An 18,472-nucleotide genomic window follows, 5' to 3' on the forward strand; every position below is an offset into this window, starting at 1 on the left:
GGCTTGCGCTTTTTCCACCCACTCTTATAAATTCAAATTAGCAGGGCATTATGGCTGCCGATTCGTTGCCAAACCAAAACACCGCGTCAGACACAGTACTGGCCAAGGTCGACGAGCGGTACCAGCTAACACAGCTCAAAGAGAGGCTTGCAGAGGCGCTGGGTGACGATGGGCCTTCGTACTGGAACGCTCTGCGCGACTTTGTGCAGGGCAAGCTGAACCGGCAAGAGTTTGACTTTTACGCGTACATGTATCTTCCCGGCAACAAGTCGGCACTGCACAACCAGTTTATTCTAGCAACCATCCACAATGCGCAGAGCGGCCAGGCACCGCCAGACGGAGAGCCTGACAAGGGGTTTGAGCGGCGCAAGCGCGGGCATGGCGAGATGCAGGACGACGAAAAGGGGCACAGGCATGGGAAGCGTAGTATCAAGGCAATGCTGGAGGATCCCAAGTGGCGGTATGTCAAGGAGCTGGTCAAGTCGATGAACAAGGGCGAGCGGCGGGCGATTAAGCTGCTGCTGAGGAAGCCAGACATCACGCCTGAGAAGGCACAGGAGGCGATTCGGGCAATGAAGCCTGTGGTGCTGCCGATGCCGGCGTCACAGCTGCCGCAGTCATACGCGATGGATATCGCCAAAGGCATCACCGCACCGTTGGTATACGACACCAAGGCAACCCCGGATGCAGAGTCGCTGAACTACCGCATGGTTGCGATTGCGCTGGAGCAGGGGCTGGCGGGCGGCGTCACGAGGGAGTCGGGTGAGCTATTGCTCTACGCGCTTGACTGCCATCTAAAGAACATTGTGTCAAACATGATATACAAGATCCGGTCAAACCGCGCCCTGGGCATTCCTGTCAGCAGCGTGGCACCGGACGAGACGCCAGAGGGCAGCCAGCTCACAAACGGCAGATCACCAGCTGCACATCCAACGACCGGTGGTCTGCGGCTGCGCGACCGGCTGTATCACAGCAAGACCACACTGCGGCTCTCGGACCTTGTTTTTTCGTTGGAAATCAGCCCGAATGCGACAGTGGAGCCGCCGCTGTGCCTGGAGCGGTGTGGCAATCTGCTTGCCAACCAGGAGTCAGCAGAGCGCAATGACGAGGGCGGCGAAGACGCGGTTACCGATGTGTTTGCGTCAGGCTCAGCATCGGGCGTCGCCGATGGTGCTGGCACAGCAACAGCGGTGGATCGGTTCAGCGGGATGGTGATGGATGAGGATGACCAGAAGCACCGCCGCAAGATCCGTCGGCTGCGGGCTCGCTATGAACGCTGGTTCGGCCCGTATGTATCGGTTGAGTACAGCGGCAACAGCAAGCAGTCCAAGGACGCCTGACCACTCTTATTTCTAGCACATGCAACCCTGTATTTGTCTCAATAAATGAAGGATTCAATTTCCAAAGTCAAAAGAGCGGCGCAAGCGCCAAAAGAAAGCTACACGATTAATATGGCTTGTATCCATGGCCACGCGACGAGCCGCCGCCGGACCCACGCACCGGGCCTTCGCGGTCGCGGTTGCGGCTACGGTCGCCATCCCGGTCGCGGTCTCGGTCGTGCTTGGAGGACCGCGAGCCACGGCTATCGCCACCCGACCGGCCGCCGCGGTCGCTACGTCCACGGTCGTTGCGGTCTGAGCGGTCCCCACGGTCCCTGCTTGACCTGCGCTCGCCATGGCGGCGCGACGACGACCTGTGGTCGCGGTCCCTGCCGCGGTCCCTGCCACGGTCCGACTCTCTGTCTCTTCCACGGTCTCTGCCGCGGTCGTTGCGGGCTCCACGGTCTCCACGGCTCTTGCCCTCTTGCTTGGAGTCGTATTGGGTGGAATCCTGGTACCCCGACTGGCCGTTGTTGCTGGTGTTATTGCCGGCTGCTGCATCGGTCTGTCCATCGGCTTGTCCATCCGCGTTGTAGAACCCACCCATCTGCGCATAGTAGTTCATCATAGCTGCCTGGTCGGCGGGGTTGCCTCCATCGCCGCCGTCGTAGTACCCTGCCATGTTGCCGTAGTATCCAGGATACCCCATGGCTGCGTAATCGACAGCACCAGAGCCATTCGGGGATCCAGCTGCTGCTGCCTGCTGCTGCGGCTGGTGCTGCGGCGACATCGGCTGCTGGCCATTGGCACCCGGCATCATATTGTATCCGGGCATACCCATCATGTTGTAGCCAGGCATGCCCATCATATTGTATCCCATCATGTTGTATCCCATCATGTTGTATCCGCCCTGCGCCATGCCAGGCATCGGGTTGCGCTTCTTGTGCACTGCAGGCTTGACATCAACACGCTTGCCGTGGATCATGATCCCACCGACCGAGTTGCCGACCTTGACGGCCTCCAGTGCCGAGCTCTCGCTCTCAAACTGCAGAAAGCCGTAGCCGCGCGATCTTCCCGTCTCTCGGTCAATCATCAGCTTGGTCTCGGTAATGGTGCCGTACACAGAGAAGGCTGAGTTCAGATCGGCGTCTGTAGCCGACGGCGGGAGTCCACCGACAAAGATCTTCTCGCCCTTCATTTCGCCAATGGGGTCCGCAAACGTGTCGTTGTTGCCGCCCAAACTGCCGCCGTGCGTATGTGCTTGGTGTGCCCCCGGCTGCTGCTCGCGCGGGATCGCGTGCTTTGGATCGATCTGCTTGCCATCAAGCCGGTGCGACGGCTCTTGCAAGACTGCATCGACGCTGGCAACGTCAACAAAAGTCACGAAGCCGAATCCGCGCGGCCGCCCGGTGACTTGATCGCGCATGATCGAGCAGTCCATGATGGGCCCGAATTTTGCTAAAGTACTCGCGCAGCCGGTTCTCGTCGGTCTCCCAGCTCAGGCCACCGACAAACAGCTTGCTAGCGAAGGGGGTGGTCGCCAGAATCATATTGAGGTTAAAAAGTTTGCGGAATTTGTTGAGAAAAGAGATATAAAATATAGCGACCCAAAAATCGACAGAAAACCACAGCGCAGGCATGTACAAGAATGTAGGTATGCACGGGACTGGCTCCATGTGCTGGGAACATGAGAAATTGTAGTTTTGTGTTGTCTTTGCAAAAAAGAAAAGGAAAAGTTACCGAAAACAAAACATATTACATGGAAGACAGTACATATACAGAGGACATCATACACATGCATGCGGAGGAAGGGTGTGGAGAGGAGTGCTTGTTTAGCAGACACCCCCTACACCGCTTTCCGTGCCATGCACAAAAGAGTTATGACACAAAAAGAAAATTTACATGTCTAGGAAGAATCGGGGTTGCGTGTATCATTTGTATGTGGTTCATATGCGAAAGCGTGGTGTTGACTTACCCAGCGTCCTTGTTGTCGTTTGTTGTGTAACTGGTATCGTTGCTAGGATTGCCCATGGCGCCGCCCATGGCAGTGCTAGGCATCTCCGAGGGCTGTTGCTGATATTGCTGCGGCTGCTGCTGTTGCGGCAGCGACTGCGACTGCACATCCGGCTCGGGCATCTGCAGCGCCTGGCTGTCGTTATACAGCCACTGGCTCTCTGTCTGGTACTGGTCGTACGCGTAGCCGTTCGCATCGTCATTGTAAATGGCGTCGTCCGCCGCCTTGCTAGTGTCAGCCATTGCTAAAAATGTATCTGCAGCTGGTGCGTGTAAACTGGAGAAGGGGGTGTTTGTCGAATAGTCACTTGGAAATCGGCGTCAAAAAGTGCTCAGAAAAGGGTGCCAAAATTGAAATTAGCTTGAGAAAAGAGGAGAAAAACTAGGCTGTCAGCTTTTCCAATGGAGCAAGGGGTCGTTCTTTACCTCGGTTGATTTTTTTTATGGTAATCAAATTCCGACATTGCGTTTTTGGCCTCGTGACAGCCCAAGCCTCAGCGGCGATTTTAGCCCTCCCTGCACTTTGAAGCTCGTCATATTTTGCTCTAGCTTTTTGTTTTCTTGCCTTGCATTCACAATGCCCAAGCGGTCGCTCAGTGGAACGGCAGGGAGTGGCAAGGCTGCTGGTGGGCGTGGAAAGCGTGGGCGAGGCACGCGGGGTGGTCGGGGTATGCGGGGCAGGCTGCAGGCCAACTCGTCTAGCAGCACGGCTAGTGGAAAGGATTCAATTGAGAGTGAGTATCAACCAAAGAGGGGGTTAGAATCTTCTGGCGATGATGTGCTGTCGACGAGTGCCCGCACCCGTACTCTAGAGTCTAAGCTGCAAAACCCAGTATCAGATGATGGAGAGGAGGAGTATGAGGTAGGTACATCCGGTGGCATTGTGTGTGGGGTGATACACATGTATAGAAGCATATACTCATTTCAGTGTCATGTAGGTTGAGCTGATTGTGAATCACCAGAAGTTTGATGGGGTTGACTTTTATCTGGTGAAGTGGGTGGGATATCCTCCTAATGAGAATTCGTGGGTTGCCAGGGTCAATATGGCCTGTGACGAAAAGATAGACGAGTTCCATCGCAGGCATACCCCAAACGAGGTCGATATGGCACCCATGTACAGAATCATCAACCCAGCAACCAACACTCCTCCACTTTCAGTTGTCAATACGGTAGACAATGTGAACACCATCGAGGACTTTACCTATATCAACAGATGCAAATACTCCAAGAGTGTACCAGTACCTGCCGATATGCTGTTCCCGTGTGAGTGCGATGGCGGCTGCAGGAATGACTGCCCGTGCGTTGAGAAACAGTACTACGATGACAACGGGCGTGTGCAGGTGGATCATGAGGAGCCAATATTCGAGTGTTCTGAGCAGTGCACGTGCGGGCCCGAGTGCCCATCGCGCGTCGTTCAGCGCGGGTCTGCGATCCAGTTCGAGATATTTCGGCTGCCACAGAAGGGCTGGGGAGTGCGAGCCAAGCACAAGGTCGAAAAGGGTACCTTTATAATTGAGTATGTGGGCGAGATCATTGACTATGACGAGGTCGAGAGGCGCGGCATAGAGGACCGAAAGGCGGGCAACACATATCTGTTTGACCTGGACTCTGACTACAGCGCTAACGAGATTGCCGACTTTTCCATTGACGCCAGGCGCTACGGCAACATCTCGCGATTCTTTAACCACTCGTGCGACCCAAACATGGCCATCTGGTCTGTGTACATTGAGCACCACGACCCGCGGCTGCCTCGCCTGGTGTTCTTTGCCATCAGGGATATCGAGGAGGACGAGGAGCTGACGCTCGACTACAATCCTGGCGAGTCCTGCGAAGGCCGACTCGAGTCGCCGTGCTACTGCGGGTCCAGCAACTGCCGCAAGCAGATATTCTTCTGAGCCTGTTTCTGGATATGTGCCGGTGGCAAAGAAATGTCATACTGACCTAAAAATGTTCGGTTCTATTTTGGTTTATTTGTTCGTGCATACTGGAACCGGGCTAGCAGCCGGTTTGTTATGTAGGTGGAAAAGGGAGGGAGGGAAGGGGGACCAGAGTGGACCGGTCTGAAAACGGGGACTAAAAATAGGAGACCGTTTTGGTCAATCACTTGTTGGGCTTGGCGGAGGTGGATTCGGCTATATCCTCGAGCTGCTTGTGCTACAAAGACAAGGGTATTCAGTGCAAAGAACACAACGATGCCGGCATGTGTGGCAGCCACTCTGTCAATGTATGGCACCTGCCCGTTGTGCTTGCAATGCGAGTTGGCACGGGGTCTATCTACTACTCACCAATGCACCATTCCTGCGTGCGCAGAGCTACATGTGGCAGTCAATGCTGGTTTAGCGACACATGCAGAATATACTCCCCTTTTGCCACATGGCGGTGGTAGCAGCAGAGTCTATAAACGGATGTCTGTACTTGCCTTGACATCGTCGACCGAAATCTTTGTCCTACGGGCGTGCTTTGCAAAGCACTCGAGATCGCCGCCCATGGTTTCTATTTTCAAATAATATTAGCGTATGAGCAATATTGAAGCGATGGGCTCCAATGCGAGGTGCTACTTGCCTGCCTGCGCGTACACGACATGGCTCAACGCTTCGACAAAGGTCGGCGAGTAGCTCACGCCGCTGCTGGTCTCTACAGGCGGAATGCATTTGAGTGAGCTGCCTATCGCTTGCAAAGAAGGATTTACACAAAACGCATCGAATTGGCTAGATGCATCTGCTCAGAGCTTTTGCTTGCGCGCCAATATATAGCACGCTTACCGTCCTCGCTGCACAGCTTGGCTACAGCGAGCCACACTGACGCGCGGGGATCGTTGCTGTCGGCGTTCATCTATTTGTGCTGTTTGCGGGTTTGGCTTGTGTGAGGAGGAGAGGAGAAAAGCGATCCTATAGACTGAGAGCAGCAGTGGGGGTTTTCGCTTCTGTGGATCTCTGCTAATTAAAGGCACCTCATCTCCCTACCGCCTGTGTGCAGGTATGGTCTATGTGCTGGGTGGGGCCACTGGTCTAGCATGGGCCATCGCCTACTCTGGCCGCGAAGAGGGGTAGCCCGGCGATAGACTGGTTCAGAGGAAAATTTTTAATGCTTTTTTGTTAAAGGCTCAGCATTTTTCTTTGAAAATCAGTCTTGCTGTTCCCTCGCCTCCCTGTTTTTGTTGCCTTTCTACTTCTTGTGTGCTTTTTTTGCTCTTCAGATTATTGCATTAAATTTCTAGCCTTCTTCCCATTTCCACATCTAAAATCTACTCGAGAACGTGCAGCTGGGGGAACGCGTCGAAGACGAACCGACCATACACAGCACCTTTCCAACACCCCTTCCCCTCTTTAGACAAGAGGCAGACTATATTAACCGCCCGGCAGAGGTCTATACCGCTTGAAAATGACGACGCTCAAGGCAGGATATATTTCCCTAAAGGAATCGTGGATGTGGTCCAAGCGATGGGCCATACTGACAAATGACACACTCACCTTCCACAAGAACAAGGTATGTACATGGCTGCTCTGGCAGCCGATGTGGTGGTGTGGGCTCTCCCCGCGAGTAAGCCATGGGAGCGAGCCTACGCGATAGCTGGAGGATTCCCCGAGCAGTCCGCCTGCATTGTTAGTGTTTTTTCTTGTTTGGCCCAAGACGGAGCAGCATCGTTTCGCAACCTTCATGGTCGCCTCACATTTTCCCTTTCATTATTCTCTTTGGCCGTTCTGTAGAACGTCAGTCAAGCCACTGCGCTCATTTTTCTCAAAGAAGTAAACGGCGTGAGTCGTTCGGACATGAAGACGTACTGCATTGAGATAAAAACCAAGGAGAGGGTGTATTTCATCCAGTGCACGAGCGACGACGACCTGTACTCGTGGATGGACGCGGTTTACGAGCACTGTCCGCTGCTGAGCGACGTATCGCCGCCGACAGACTTCCACCACCAGATCCACGTGGACTTTGACCCAGTGTCGGGAATGTTTATTGGGCTGCCCGACAAGTGGGCAAAGCTGCTGCAGACATCAAACATCACTCAGCAGGACTATGCTCAGAATCCGCAGGCGGTGCTAGATGTGCTCGAGTTCTATACAAAGAACACCGCCGAGGGACAGGCAGCTGTGCAGGCCGCAGCGGCAAACAAGATGGCTGGGCTGGTGCCCACGACATCGTCGGCGTCGTCGTCACCATTGCTGTACTCGCGCCAGAGCGTCACTGGCCAGTCGCTGCAGCAGGCGTCGTCACAGCAGAACGCGACGAGCCGGTCGCCGGTGGACCACAAGACGGGGGTGTTTCTGCCCGAGAAGCGTGCGCCGCCGCCCAAGCCGGCTCCCCCACCAGCCAATGTCAAGCTGCCGTCGACGAAGCCGCTGGTGGTGGAAGAGGCACAGATCCGTGCTCAGCAGCAGATAATGAATGGGGCTCTGGGCAAAACGAACCGGCAGTCAATGACAATCCCGCAGCTTGCGTTCCAGCAGCAGCAGCAGCAGCAGCAACAGCAGCAACAGCAGGCAAAGCCAGCACCATCAACACGGAGTGTAGGCAGCGACGAAGTCGTGGAGTCGATAGACAGCAGCCGGACGCTGACTACAAAGACACACTCAAAGGCAAAGGAGGATGCGCTGGCCGCACTGACGAGCAAGATGGAGGGGGCGACGCTCAAGCCGAAAAAGGAGACGCAGCGGCTGTCGACCATGTCCGAGTCGCAGATTATGGCACGGCTGCGGTCGATTGTATCCCGGGACGACCCCAAGGTGCTGTACAGCAAGGTGCGCAAGATTGGACAAGGCGCGTCGGGCAACGTGTATATGGCCAAGTCGATTGTGACGGGCCAGATGGTGGCGATCAAGCAGATGGATCTGTCGAAGCAGCCGCGCAAGGAGCTGCTGGTCAACGAGATCCTGGTGATGAAGGAGTCGATGCACCCGAACATTGTCAACTACCTCGAGTCGTTCCTGCTCAACTCGATGGATCTGTGGGTGGTCATGGAGTACATGGAGGGCGGCGCGCTGACCGACGTCATCGACAACAACAGGATGAACGAGAGCCAGATCGCCACCGTGTGCATGGAGGTGTGCAAGGGGCTGAGCCATCTGCACAAGCAAAACATCATCCACCGCGACATCAAATCCGACAACGTGCTTTTGGGCGTCGACGGCCAGGTCAAGATCACCGATTTTGGGTTCTGTGCCAAGCTGTCTGAGCAGCGGGCAAAGCGCGCTACCATGGTGGGCACGCCGTACTGGATGGCACCCGAAGTGGTCAAGCAGAAGCCATACGGGCCCAAGGTGGACGTGTGGTCGCTAGGCATCATGGTGATTGAGATGATTGAGAGCGAGCCGCCGTATTTGGACGAGGAGCCGCTCAAGGCGCTGTACCTGATTGCGACGAACGGAACGCCTGCGCTCAAGCACCCCGAGATGCTGAGCCGCGAGCTCAAGGGATTCCTGGCCGAGTGTCTGTGCGTCGACGTGCAGAGCCGCGCCACGATCGAGGAGCTGCTGAAGCAGGAGTTTTTGGTCAACCAGGCGCGGTCATTGAGCGTGCTGACACCACTGCTGGGCAAGAACTGATGGCGGAGGGCGGATACCTTATCACACTACGTAACCTGCTATTATTTTTTCCACATCTCTCCCTCGTCCATCTCCACTCTTTCTCCCTCTTCTGCCTACCACACATGCTTCTTCTTTTTACCCTTTCCTTTCCCTTTAACCAAACATTTCCAGCAAAGCGCACTTGCCAAACATTATTTCCCTTCTAGTTCTATACTTTTTTCTCGTTTAAAACAACCAAACCCTTGCCCATTAATCCGTTGGTACATATCCGAAAAATTAATAAACGCTGCGTTGTTGCTAGACCGTGTGTAAAACAGTTCCCAAATGGTCGAGTGTGTCGATCCCTGACGCGGTCTAATGATAGTGCCAGCGAACTTGTACAAGGACTGTCGCTCTTGCTATCATGCAGCCTCCCATGGCGGTCTGGCGCGTAGCTTGGCGAGGCTAGCTCCTTGGGAGCAAGCCCAGGCACAGAGCCTCCGTTTTCCTATTGCAAGCGACACGCACTCCGGCAGGAGCCGTCCTTTGTCTGCTCGTAGTCTTGCCAGAAAGCAGCTGGAAGTCGAGTGCCACTGATTTCCTATTGGCAGTAGCCGGCGCGCTGCCCAACACGCGGTCTGCTACCAGAAATCCAGCTGCCCTTCCTGTTTTGGCCTGCAAGCAAAAAACATTTTCCTCTTTTTGCTCCCTTCACTTTCATTTTAGCCTACTTTTACACCGCAATCCACGTAGCGCGTCGCCCTTTTTATATCGTCCCTCAACGCGCTCTAACTTATACACACATACACACACGGCACTTCACGATAATGGCTGGACCTGAAGAATGGCTGGAGACAGTGAGGAAATGCGACTGCCTGTCCGAGCCGGACATCAAGAAGCTGTGCGAAATGGTCAAGGAGCTGCTGATGGAGGAGTCCAATGTGCAGCCAGTGCAGACACCGGTAACCATCTGCGGCGACATCCACGGGCAGTTCTACGATCTAATGAAGCTGCTGCGGGTGGGTGGAGAGCCGCCAGAGACAAACTACATATTCATGGGCGACTTTGTCGACCGCGGGTACTATAGCCTGGAGACGTTCACGCTGCTCATGTGCCTGAAGGCGCGGTGGCCGGACAAGATTACGCTGTTGCGGGGCAACCACGAGAGCCGGCAGATCACACAGGTGTATGGGTTTCTATGACGAGTGCCACATGAAGTACGGCAACGCAAATGTGTGGAAGTACTGCTGCCAGGTGTTCGACTACCTGACGCTGTCGGCGATTGTGGACGGCAAGGTTCTGTGCGTGCACGGCGGGCTGTCGCCGGACCTGCGGACCCTGGACCAGATGCGCACCATCCAGCGGTGCCAGGAGATCCCGCATGAGGGCCCGTTCTGCGACCTGATGTGGTCCGACCCCGAGGACATTGATAGCTGGGCTGTGAGCCCGCGTGGCGCAGGGTGGCTGTTTGGCGCACGCGTGACTGACGAGTTCAACCACGTGAACGGACTGACCCTGCTAGCGCGCGCGCACCAGCTGGTGCAGGAGGGGTACCGGTTCATGTTCCCAGAGCGGAACCTGGTGACCGTGTGGAGCGCACCAAAACTACTGCTACCGGTGCGGCAATGTGGCCAGCATTCTGCGGATCGAGGAGGATCTGGAAGTCACCGATGACTCGTTCCAGATCTTCCAGGCCGTGCCCGACAAGGAGCGCACGGTGCCGCCGCGGATACCGGGCAGCATGGGCGGGGCCGGTGGCCAGTACTTTTTGTGATCAAATTAGCTGTTTCGGCAAGTGAGCTCTGTATTGTCCTTGTGTGTTCTCTATAAAAACTGGCCTGTCGGCAGAAAGACATCCAGGCGAAAATTTTCTCGCACGACAAGGATGAGGGGCGCACAGGCGCCGGGCGGGCTTGTATCCTGGTTCCACCCACCTGTCCATCTGTTGGTGTAGCCGGAAACAGCGAGCTCCTCTGCCAGTGCGAGCCGCGGGTGTCGCCTAGTCCCACTCTGTTGACCAAGCCTTGTTCGCTAATAATAGAGCGAGGTAGAGCCACACAAGCAGCATGACTTTTGAGAGCGCCAATGGTCGCCAAGCATGAGAGTTGAAGTGAGAGCAACAGTCTGAAAGAAAAGAGTCCGGCTGTCATCATCATGCTATCAGCTTTGCAGCAATGCTCGAGAGTGCAGGCCACGCTTTTTCTGGTCCACCTTCTGGCTTTACTGCTTTTCTCCCTCCTCCCTCATCCTCCTCCCTGTATCTCCCTCTTTCTCTTCTCTTATCTCACAGCACCTTTTTCTTTCCTCTTCTACCTTTTTCTTTCTTGCTTCTTACTTTTTAAACCGAGTCTCCCCCAGGCATGGCGGCTGCACTGAAGAAAAACATTGGCAAGATTGGCCAGGTAAGCAGCGGATTGGGGCCCGGCTCTTTAATCTGCACTCTTAGCGGCAGTGGTCCGGACCGGCATATGAAGACGGAAATCAGAGCTTAGAAATCGGACCTTTTTGTGCCCTGTAGTGGACTGGCGAAAAGCTGGGCCGTGACGGCGGCAAAAACCGAAGTGAGCGACGAATTCAAAGACCTTCAGAGCGAGACGGATACCCGGCACCAGGGCATGGATGGGATCCAACAGGCGTATATCCTGTATACGACGCAGCTGCTGAAGAAGAAGGACGCCACGGATGCGTCGCGGCAGAAGCTGTATCTGCTCGAAAACCTCGGTGCCTCGATGGTGCGGCTTGGTGGCAGCCTCCCGAGGGATTCCAACTACGGTAAGTATGCTTTCCATGCAGAGGTGGTGGTTGCTTTGGCCGCGCACTCTTGCATCCTGTGCGGAGCGGGCTTTTTCTTTTTTCCTTGTGGAACAGCAGGAGCCTGGCACGGCATGCCTGTGGATCGGTGCGCCATATGTGCTTTTGTCTCTGTGCTTGTCATGCTGATCCAACCGGCTCAGACAGTCATAGCACGGGCACCGCTGGCCACGGCTGGGGGTGTGCTGCCTCCCAGACAGCCTGCCTTCCGCATGTACGTCCTGTGTTTTCATTGCATGATCTCCGGAAATCGGCAGTGGGCATAATAGGAGGAGGACAGTGGGGCGGGGAGCCGAATGAGAGTGGAGTGTCATTGCTGCTCCCCCGTGTAAAAATTGGTCGTGTTTCACTGGAGCATGCATCCAGGCGTCATGCGCGCTTGGGCCCGAGCACAAGCCTGTGGAAACCTGCTTCTTTCCCGAAATCCTCTGGGAATAAAAGGGGCCGTGGGGCCATTCGAAAAATGCCATGCCACCGCGCCTGCGTGCTGGTGTTGTCCTTCTCGCCCACCCGCTGTTTTGTCTACACCATGCCGGTGTTTGTAATGTGTGTGGGGAAGCTTGTGTGTAATGACGAGGGGCTGGTGACCGATCATTCCCGCATTGTTCTCGTGACAGCATCACACAGCTAATTTCTACATTGTGATGTAGGCCGGGCATTGGAGCGGCTGGGCCAGGTCGAGGAGCGCATGAACGACTCGCAGCTGCAATTTGTGGCCCAGATCAAGGAGGGCTGGGGCTCGAGTCTGCAGCGTGCGCTGGACGACTTCAAAGAGTACCAGCAGCTGCAGAGGAAGATGGAAAGCCGGCGCGCCGACTACGACGGACGCATGGCCAAGTACAACAAGGCGCGCAAGGAGAGCGTGCAGCTTGAGGACGAGCTGCGCTCGGCGCAGACGCGGTACGAGGACACATACGACGATCTGGCGCAGCGCATGATGACGCTGCAGGATGCCGAGCAGGGCTACCTCAACGACCTGTACGGGTTCTATGAAGCGCAAATGGCACACTACCAGCAGTGCTACGAGATGCTGGATGGCCTGCGCGGCTCGCTGGACGAACTAATGGCGAGCCGTCGGGCTCCCGCTGCCGACCGCAATCCCATGGGCGGCAGCCTGACGACCCGTCACTCAACGACGTCGCTGCGCGCCAGTGACCGCAACCTGAGCATGCCGACCCGCCGGCCAATCCCGTTCAACTCTCCGCACGGACGGTCGCTCTCGCGGTCCGCTACCACCAGCGCGGCCCGCGGCTACAGCGGCTCGCAGTACAGCGACAACAGCGACGAGATGCAGGCCCAGTACAACTACGCCCACGGCATCGACTCGACCCCCGACGGCGGTGGCCTGGAGGGCAGCCTGGCAGTTCCCCGACCCAACCCACAGCTGGCACGTGTGCAGAGCGAGATTGGCACCAATGGCTCGCGCCGCGCACCGCCGCCGCCGGTTGCCCCCCGCCGCCATGCTCCAGCGCCACCGATGCCTACCCGTACGCCGCGCCGCATCCTGCGCAAAACAATCTATGCATTCAACCCCGACGAGGGCGGCGAGCTGGCGCTGGCCGTCGGCGATATCGTCGAGGTCTCCGAGCGCGTCGATGACGGCTGGTGGATGGGCTCTATTGTCCACTCGCAGGTCGCCAGCCGCCTCAGCCAGAGCGGCCTGTTCCCCGCCAACTACACCGAGGACTGCCAGGAGGCCGATGTGCCGCCCAGGCTGCCTTCCAAGGCGTCGTCGCCGGGCCTGCGCACGCAAGCCGATCCCTTTATGAGCTACAATCCGCCCCCCGCCCATCGCGCCCGCACCCAGCCCGACCACCCGCACCAGCCGGCGGGCCACCAGCGCACCAACAGCCAGGCCCTCGCTGCCGCCAAGCCATGCGCATGCGGCTGCGACGACTACTCGCCGAACCTGTTCAAGAAGGGAAACTGCACCAACTGCTTCCACAACCACTAGGTGGCGCGATATGAATGAGTGATGCTCTCCTCCTTGCAGTAGCCCAGGTCCTTAGCCTCTCCCGCCGAACGTGTTTGCCAGCCAGTGCAAGAGCTCCACCATTTAATTTTCTTTCTTCATTTCTCTCCTATTTGTGTCGAATATTCTCCCCAGATGATGACTACATCCAAACTCAGCACTGTGTCTGGAGCTACTGCATATTTGCATGTCAGCCCTGTGTATCGGAAGTGGCCCTTTCTTTCCAGGCACCTACTGCTGCCTGACACCGTGCCAGGGAACATACTCTAACTATGATCTTGCCGATCAGCACAATGCCATTCGTGACTGGGAAGGTACTCATATTGGCAACTGCGCCTTCCATTCCGCATTGCGCTCTTCCAATCCCTCTTTCAGCGCATCGTCTGTTTGTATCTGTGCGCTGCTGATTTGCCAGTGCCACCCGGGGATTGTCCTGTCCAGCTTACCTGCACTGTAGGCGGTTTCTACAGTCAACAACCAACAGCAGACTAATGCGAGCCACGGATCCATGCTTGGTGGGAGCGATTTACGAGTCACGCAACTTCGCAGCTGGTGCGGCTGGGTCAAGATGAGTTTTACACTCTGGCTGGCTTATCGCTACCAATCGCTGCAGAGTGAGGACGGGCCCTACTCTTCGCAGCTGCTATGGTTCGCGGTGGGTATATGCGCTGAGGGGCTCTTCGGCTATCTCATCTTTCGTTCTTTTACAGATGTGCTTCTGATCCCCTTTTTCTGTATAATTGTTTTTCACGTTAGCACACCTCTTCATATTCGTCTCCAATGAACTCTGCACCGAAGGACGTGGCTCAGGCCAGCCACTAGTACACAGCGAGTCTTGATGGCGACACACTCAACGGAGTCCCTATCGATGCGCGCCGCATGATCGATGCAGCAGTCTCTAAAACCGACGACCCATCAACTCCCTCGCTCACATTCCGCGCCCTGCTGCTGGGCGGGATATTCTCGGCTGTCCTCGCCTTTGTCAACGTTTATTACTGGTTCCGTAGCAACCCCATTACGCTTGGCATTCCGGTGGTGCAGTTACTGAGTTTGCCGGCTGGCTGGATTCTATCTTTCGTTCTGCTGACACGGCAGTTCAACACATTTGGCATCCGCTGGTCGCTGAACCCTGGCCCCTTTTCAACTAAAGAACATGTTCTGATATCGGTCATGGCCAACGCCAGCACGGGCGTCGCCTATGCCCTGGACATCGTTGTCGTGCGCCGGTTCTGGATTGGCCAGCCGACATACACCTCCAGCTTTAAGATGTTCGGATACATCACAGTCAAGCAGGGTCTTATGCTGACCAAGGACCAGAAGCTCGGGTACTACATGCGCGTGCCGCCTCGCCACTTCTCCATCTGCCAGGTTTTGGGTACTGTGGTTGCCGTATTTGTGCAGCTAGGGCGCCACCTCCTGGCTGATGGAAACTGTCAAGGGTATCTGTACCGACGCCGGGTTCCCATTCACCTGCCGGCAGGGCGTCTTGTTCTACTCGACCATGGTCCTGTGGGGTGACATTAGCCCCGAGCGTCAGTTCTCTGGCAAGTACCAATCGCTGTACTATATGTTCTTCGTCGGCGTAGCTCTGCCTATCCCCTTCTGGCTGCTTCAAAGGCGGTACTCGAAGAGCATCTGGAGGCATGTCAATATATCTGCGATGCTGACATACATTGAGTATATGCCAAATTCGCATACAAACAACTTCGTCATGTTCACGCTGTTTTGTTTTATCTTCAACTTTTTGCTCATGAAGTACCGCTATGCGTGGTGGTCAAAGTACAACTTCGCGCTGACTGCAGCTCTCGACAGTGGGTTGGCCATATCCGGAATCATCGGGGGGTTTTTGCATTACAGAATGTCAAGGTCGTGTGGGCTGGAAACAGAAATCATTGCCTACTGAGCAAGATGTCGTTCAACGATGCTACGCAGCAGCGCAGCTGAGTTACTGCTCGCAGCTTGGTTCACTGGTAAGTTAATTTTCTGGTTATGTAGCAAATGGTATATCTTGACCACTTCATCGCCAGCACGTTGTGTATGCCGATCTCCAAGTGTTAGTACACTCAGATGCCACCATGGCCAAAACCAAAACCCCACATGTCTGAGCTCAAGGAGGCCAGCTGGCGTCCCTTTCCTCCTCAGTTCAATACTATAAAGGCTAATAAACCCCGTCTCTTTCAGGGCTACGCGATCAATATTGCAGGGTCCACTATTCAGATTCAGACGTCTGCCACATTCGCATCAGTTCGGGCTGCTATTGACGGATCTTGATTTGGCATAAATTGCTTTGGTCAATTGGCACACCACAGACAGTGCTTGATGCGCTGCGAAGAGATCGAGCTCAAAGCACCGGAATTTACCAAGCGCAAGGCACGTCATCCGTGAAGTGCCGTGTGGGAATTGCCAGTACATGTGGTGGCGGTTCACATTAGCCTGCACGAGCAAGAGCACGCTGGTTTTCCATGTGGCAATTGGCTTGCTTCTAAAAATAAGGCGACATTTTTGTGGAAAAAGCACGTTGCTTTGTAGCTAGATTGCCAGTATTCGCTACGCAGCCCTCGATGCCCAGAATGATTATTTTGGTTGGCCTCAAGTCTGCCGCAAAAATGAACACGTTTTCCAAATATGCTACGCCTTGAAGCCAGCCAATGCGGATTTTCGCAGGTGTGAATACGGCGAAGATTTCGTGCCTTTTTGCATGACAACACAAGTCTCATTGCATTCAATATTTGACTGCCAGTCTCTTTGGCATTTAAATTCAGCTGCGACAGAGTAGAGTGAACAGGCTCCTTTACTCACTCCATCTTTACTCCATCTCACCCACACCATTTGCATATACATACCCACCTTTTTTTTTTTTTGGCTGGTCCAACCTGTATCTACTTGCACTATGAAGGCATCATCCATCTTCACAACAGCGTCCACGCTTATCGCTGGCCTTGCTTCGATGGTTAGCGGCCACACATACCTAAGCCATATCTATCCTAATGGAAAGCGGTATGCCGAGGGCGCCTGTATCTACCCTACGACAATAATCGCGCCAACCCTGTCATTGGCCCAGACTCGAAGTCCATGACATGCGGTATTTCGGGCTACAACAACTCGACTAACGAAATTTGCCCTGTCAAGGCAGGTTCTACCATGACCATTGAGTGGCATCGCTATAACGATACGATGGAGGACTATGTGCTTACACATAACCACATGGGTCCATGCCTTGTGTACATGGCACCAAAGGATAGCCGTGGCCACGGCGATGTGTGGTTCAAGATCTTCGAGGATGGCTACGACCCCAAAACCAAAAAGTGGTGTGCCCAGAAGGTCATTGACAACCACGGCAAGATCGATATCAAGCTGCCTGCTGACATCAAGGCTGGCGACTATCTGCTGCGCACTGAGATTATCGCGCTCCACAATGCGGCCGACATCAACGGTGCACAGTACTATCCAAACTGTGCTCAGCTCCGGGTCACTGACGGTGGGTCTTCCACCCCAAAGGGCTACGCCATTCCTGGAGTCTACAAGAAAACCGACCCAGGAATCCACTTTGACCTGAAGACCCCCTTTACGTCGTATCCCATTCCTGGTCCGCCGCTGTACCAGGGGAGCAGCCAGACTATGCCTGCGGGGTCTTCCGATAGTGGACCGGCAAAGGCTGGCCCCTCGTGCACCAAGGGTGCCAGCAAACAGACCCCCTTGGCTCATACTGCGATGGGCAGATACTCTACTGCTCCAGCTAAGCCCTCAGCCACCAGCGATAGCCCGCAGACAGTAACAGTGACGGCACAGAGGACAGTCACACAGTTCATCACTGTAAAGCCGTAATACATCACTATGTAGCTCTCTATGACCGATTCAAGCTATAAACTTGTGACGATAGCGATAGTCTAGCAGGGTGGTTTTGTCCACAGTTGGATCTGTGAGAACAGGTGGAATATTCGTGGACATGCATTCTTGACATGAAATATAGGCATGGGCTCGCTGGGTGTCTCATGCGACCCAAATACACTAAGTCGCATGCACTTCTAGAGACCTGCCCAGTGACCAAACGCAGAGTTGGCGGTGTACATCTGCTGCCGCTTGTTGCCGCACATGGTAGGGGGTGGTCGGTGTTCATGAAAAATTGGCCTGTCTGGTTCTCAGTAAAGAAAGTGTACAAACAGAATGGCCGGCTTGGTGCTGCACATGCATGCATGTGCAGCAATTCCTAGGTGCTCCATGTCGCTTGTTTCCCAGAAAATCGGGGTGTAGTCGGCAGCTGCAATGCGGGTGCCAGAATGAGGGGCTGGATGCAATGCAGATCGGCAGACCATGCGTTAGTCAGATTCCGAGGAAGCAGCGAACATCATGGATCCGAGGTCTCCCTGATTCCATGGAAGCAACACTACATGGCCACCACTAACGACACGGTGTATTTTTGGCAACAGAAACAGCCTTCAGAACCCCTGGAGCCTTGAACCTTCTATTTTTGCCAACTGACGTGGCATCCCTTTTACTTTGTACCTCCCTTCGCTCGCTCTGGTTTTACTTTAGTCGGTGCTAAAGTAGACAAAGTAGAAAAATCAGGCTTTGTATCTATACTTGCCTCTGCCGCATTGGGTTCCACATACATAGTGCGACAGCTAATACGCACTTTGGCGGTGCATGGGTTGCTTTGCTCGGGCATAGGAGCAGAAGCCGAAAACTTTGATTGCCCAAACGACGCCCATTGCCGTACATGTGTCAGCAGCGCGCATTTCCGAAAGCAAGGAAATAGCTCAGACTTGAATGGAATTTCCTGAGCAGTTCCCAAATAAACACCCACGAGCCTGTCAACCAGACTGATATCTGTTGAGGCATTTTAAAACACG

The 18,472-nt window shown here is 54.9% G+C and overlaps 10 protein-coding genes across 10 annotated transcripts; 8 read left to right on the forward strand and 2 right to left on the reverse strand.

Annotated features, from left to right (window-relative positions):
- Window positions 1-23: 23 nt before the first annotated feature.
- DL89DRAFT_265367 (uncharacterized protein) lies at window positions 24-1,413 on the forward strand. Its single transcript, XM_040886627.1, has one exon. It carries the CDS (start codon window positions 51-53, stop codon window positions 1,338-1,340), a length of 1,290 nt encoding a protein of 429 aa, XP_040746567.1. The 5' UTR covers window positions 24-50; the 3' UTR covers window positions 1,341-1,413.
- Window positions 1,414-2,319: 906 nt separating this feature from the next.
- On the reverse strand, window positions 2,320-2,517 carry DL89DRAFT_220401 (glycine-rich RNA-binding protein; the record flags this gene model as incomplete). Its single annotated transcript, XM_040884451.1, has 1 exon — window positions 2,320-2,517. A coding segment is annotated over one exon (198 nt), but the record flags the coding sequence as incomplete, so codon positions are not given.
- Window positions 2,518-2,990: 473 nt separating this feature from the next.
- On the forward strand, window positions 2,991-3,706 carry DL89DRAFT_90144 (uncharacterized protein). Its single transcript, XM_040892227.1, has one exon. It carries the CDS (start codon window positions 3,222-3,224, stop codon window positions 3,579-3,581), a length of 360 nt encoding a protein of 119 aa, XP_040746569.1. The 5' UTR covers window positions 2,991-3,221; the 3' UTR covers window positions 3,582-3,706.
- A 154-nt stretch (window positions 3,707-3,860) lies between these two features.
- Window positions 3,861-5,353, forward strand: DL89DRAFT_232945 (SET domain-containing protein). The gene is made up of 2 exons (XM_040884930.1): window positions 3,861-4,194; window positions 4,271-5,353. Exons 1-2 carry the CDS (start codon window positions 3,910-3,912, stop codon window positions 5,225-5,227), a joined length of 1,242 nt encoding a protein of 413 aa, XP_040746570.1. The 5' UTR covers window positions 3,861-3,909; the 3' UTR covers window positions 5,228-5,353.
- Window positions 5,354-5,387: 34 nt separating this feature from the next.
- Window positions 5,388-6,190, reverse strand: DL89DRAFT_265369 (uncharacterized protein). Its single transcript, XM_040886628.1, has 5 exons — window positions 6,095-6,190; window positions 5,895-5,966; window positions 5,752-5,825; window positions 5,618-5,644; window positions 5,388-5,486 (listed from the first exon to the last, which is right to left on the reverse strand). The coding sequence occupies exons 1-5, from the start codon at window positions 6,162-6,164 to the stop codon at window positions 5,433-5,435; spliced, it is 297 nt and encodes a 98-aa protein (XP_040746571.1). The 5' UTR covers window positions 6,165-6,190; the 3' UTR covers window positions 5,388-5,432.
- A 299-nt stretch (window positions 6,191-6,489) lies between these two features.
- On the forward strand, window positions 6,490-9,159 carry DL89DRAFT_244146 (Pkinase-domain-containing protein). The gene is made up of 2 exons (XM_040885055.1): window positions 6,490-6,818; window positions 7,040-9,159. The coding sequence occupies exons 1-2, from the start codon at window positions 6,714-6,716 to the stop codon at window positions 8,876-8,878; spliced, it is 1,944 nt and encodes a 647-aa protein (XP_040746572.1). The 5' UTR covers window positions 6,490-6,713; the 3' UTR covers window positions 8,879-9,159.
- Window positions 9,160-9,520: 361 nt separating this feature from the next.
- On the forward strand, window positions 9,521-10,909 carry DL89DRAFT_265371 (Metallo-dependent phosphatase). Its single transcript, XM_040886629.1, has 3 exons — window positions 9,521-10,023; window positions 10,046-10,428; window positions 10,475-10,909. The coding sequence occupies exons 1-3, from the start codon at window positions 9,667-9,669 to the stop codon at window positions 10,611-10,613; spliced, it is 879 nt and encodes a 292-aa protein (XP_040746573.1). The 5' UTR covers window positions 9,521-9,666; the 3' UTR covers window positions 10,614-10,909.
- Window positions 10,910-10,959: 50 nt separating this feature from the next.
- On the forward strand, window positions 10,960-13,765 carry DL89DRAFT_265372 (BAR-domain-containing protein). The gene is given in 4 exon segments (XM_040886630.1): window positions 10,960-11,241; window positions 11,358-11,400; window positions 11,420-11,611; window positions 12,301-13,765. The coding sequence occupies 4 exon segments, from the start codon at window positions 11,200-11,202 to the stop codon at window positions 13,602-13,604; spliced, it is 1,581 nt and encodes a 526-aa protein (XP_040746574.1). The 5' UTR covers window positions 10,960-11,199; the 3' UTR covers window positions 13,605-13,765.
- A 574-nt stretch (window positions 13,766-14,339) lies between these two features.
- On the forward strand, window positions 14,340-15,727 carry DL89DRAFT_309371 (uncharacterized protein; the record flags this gene model as incomplete). The annotated part of the gene is made up of 4 exons (XM_040890944.1): window positions 14,340-15,080; window positions 15,103-15,433; window positions 15,489-15,592; window positions 15,650-15,727. Exons 1-4 carry the CDS (start codon window positions 14,502-14,504, stop codon window positions 15,725-15,727), a joined length of 1,092 nt encoding a protein of 363 aa, XP_040746575.1. The 5' UTR covers window positions 14,340-14,501.
- Window positions 15,728-16,427: 700 nt separating this feature from the next.
- DL89DRAFT_265373 (uncharacterized protein) lies at window positions 16,428-17,497 on the forward strand. The gene is made up of 2 exons (XM_040886631.1): window positions 16,428-16,636; window positions 16,684-17,497. The coding sequence occupies exons 1-2, from the start codon at window positions 16,513-16,515 to the stop codon at window positions 17,445-17,447; spliced, it is 888 nt and encodes a 295-aa protein (XP_040746576.1). The 5' UTR covers window positions 16,428-16,512; the 3' UTR covers window positions 17,448-17,497.
- The last annotated feature ends 975 nt before the right edge of the window (window positions 17,498-18,472 follow it).

Source organism: Linderina pennispora (assembly GCF_002104995.1).
Source record: "Linderina pennispora strain ATCC 12442 chromosome Unknown DL89scaffold_2, whole genome shotgun sequence".
Classification (NCBI taxonomy): Eukaryota; Fungi; Kickxellomycota; class Kickxellomycetes; order Kickxellales; family Kickxellaceae; genus Linderina; species Linderina pennispora.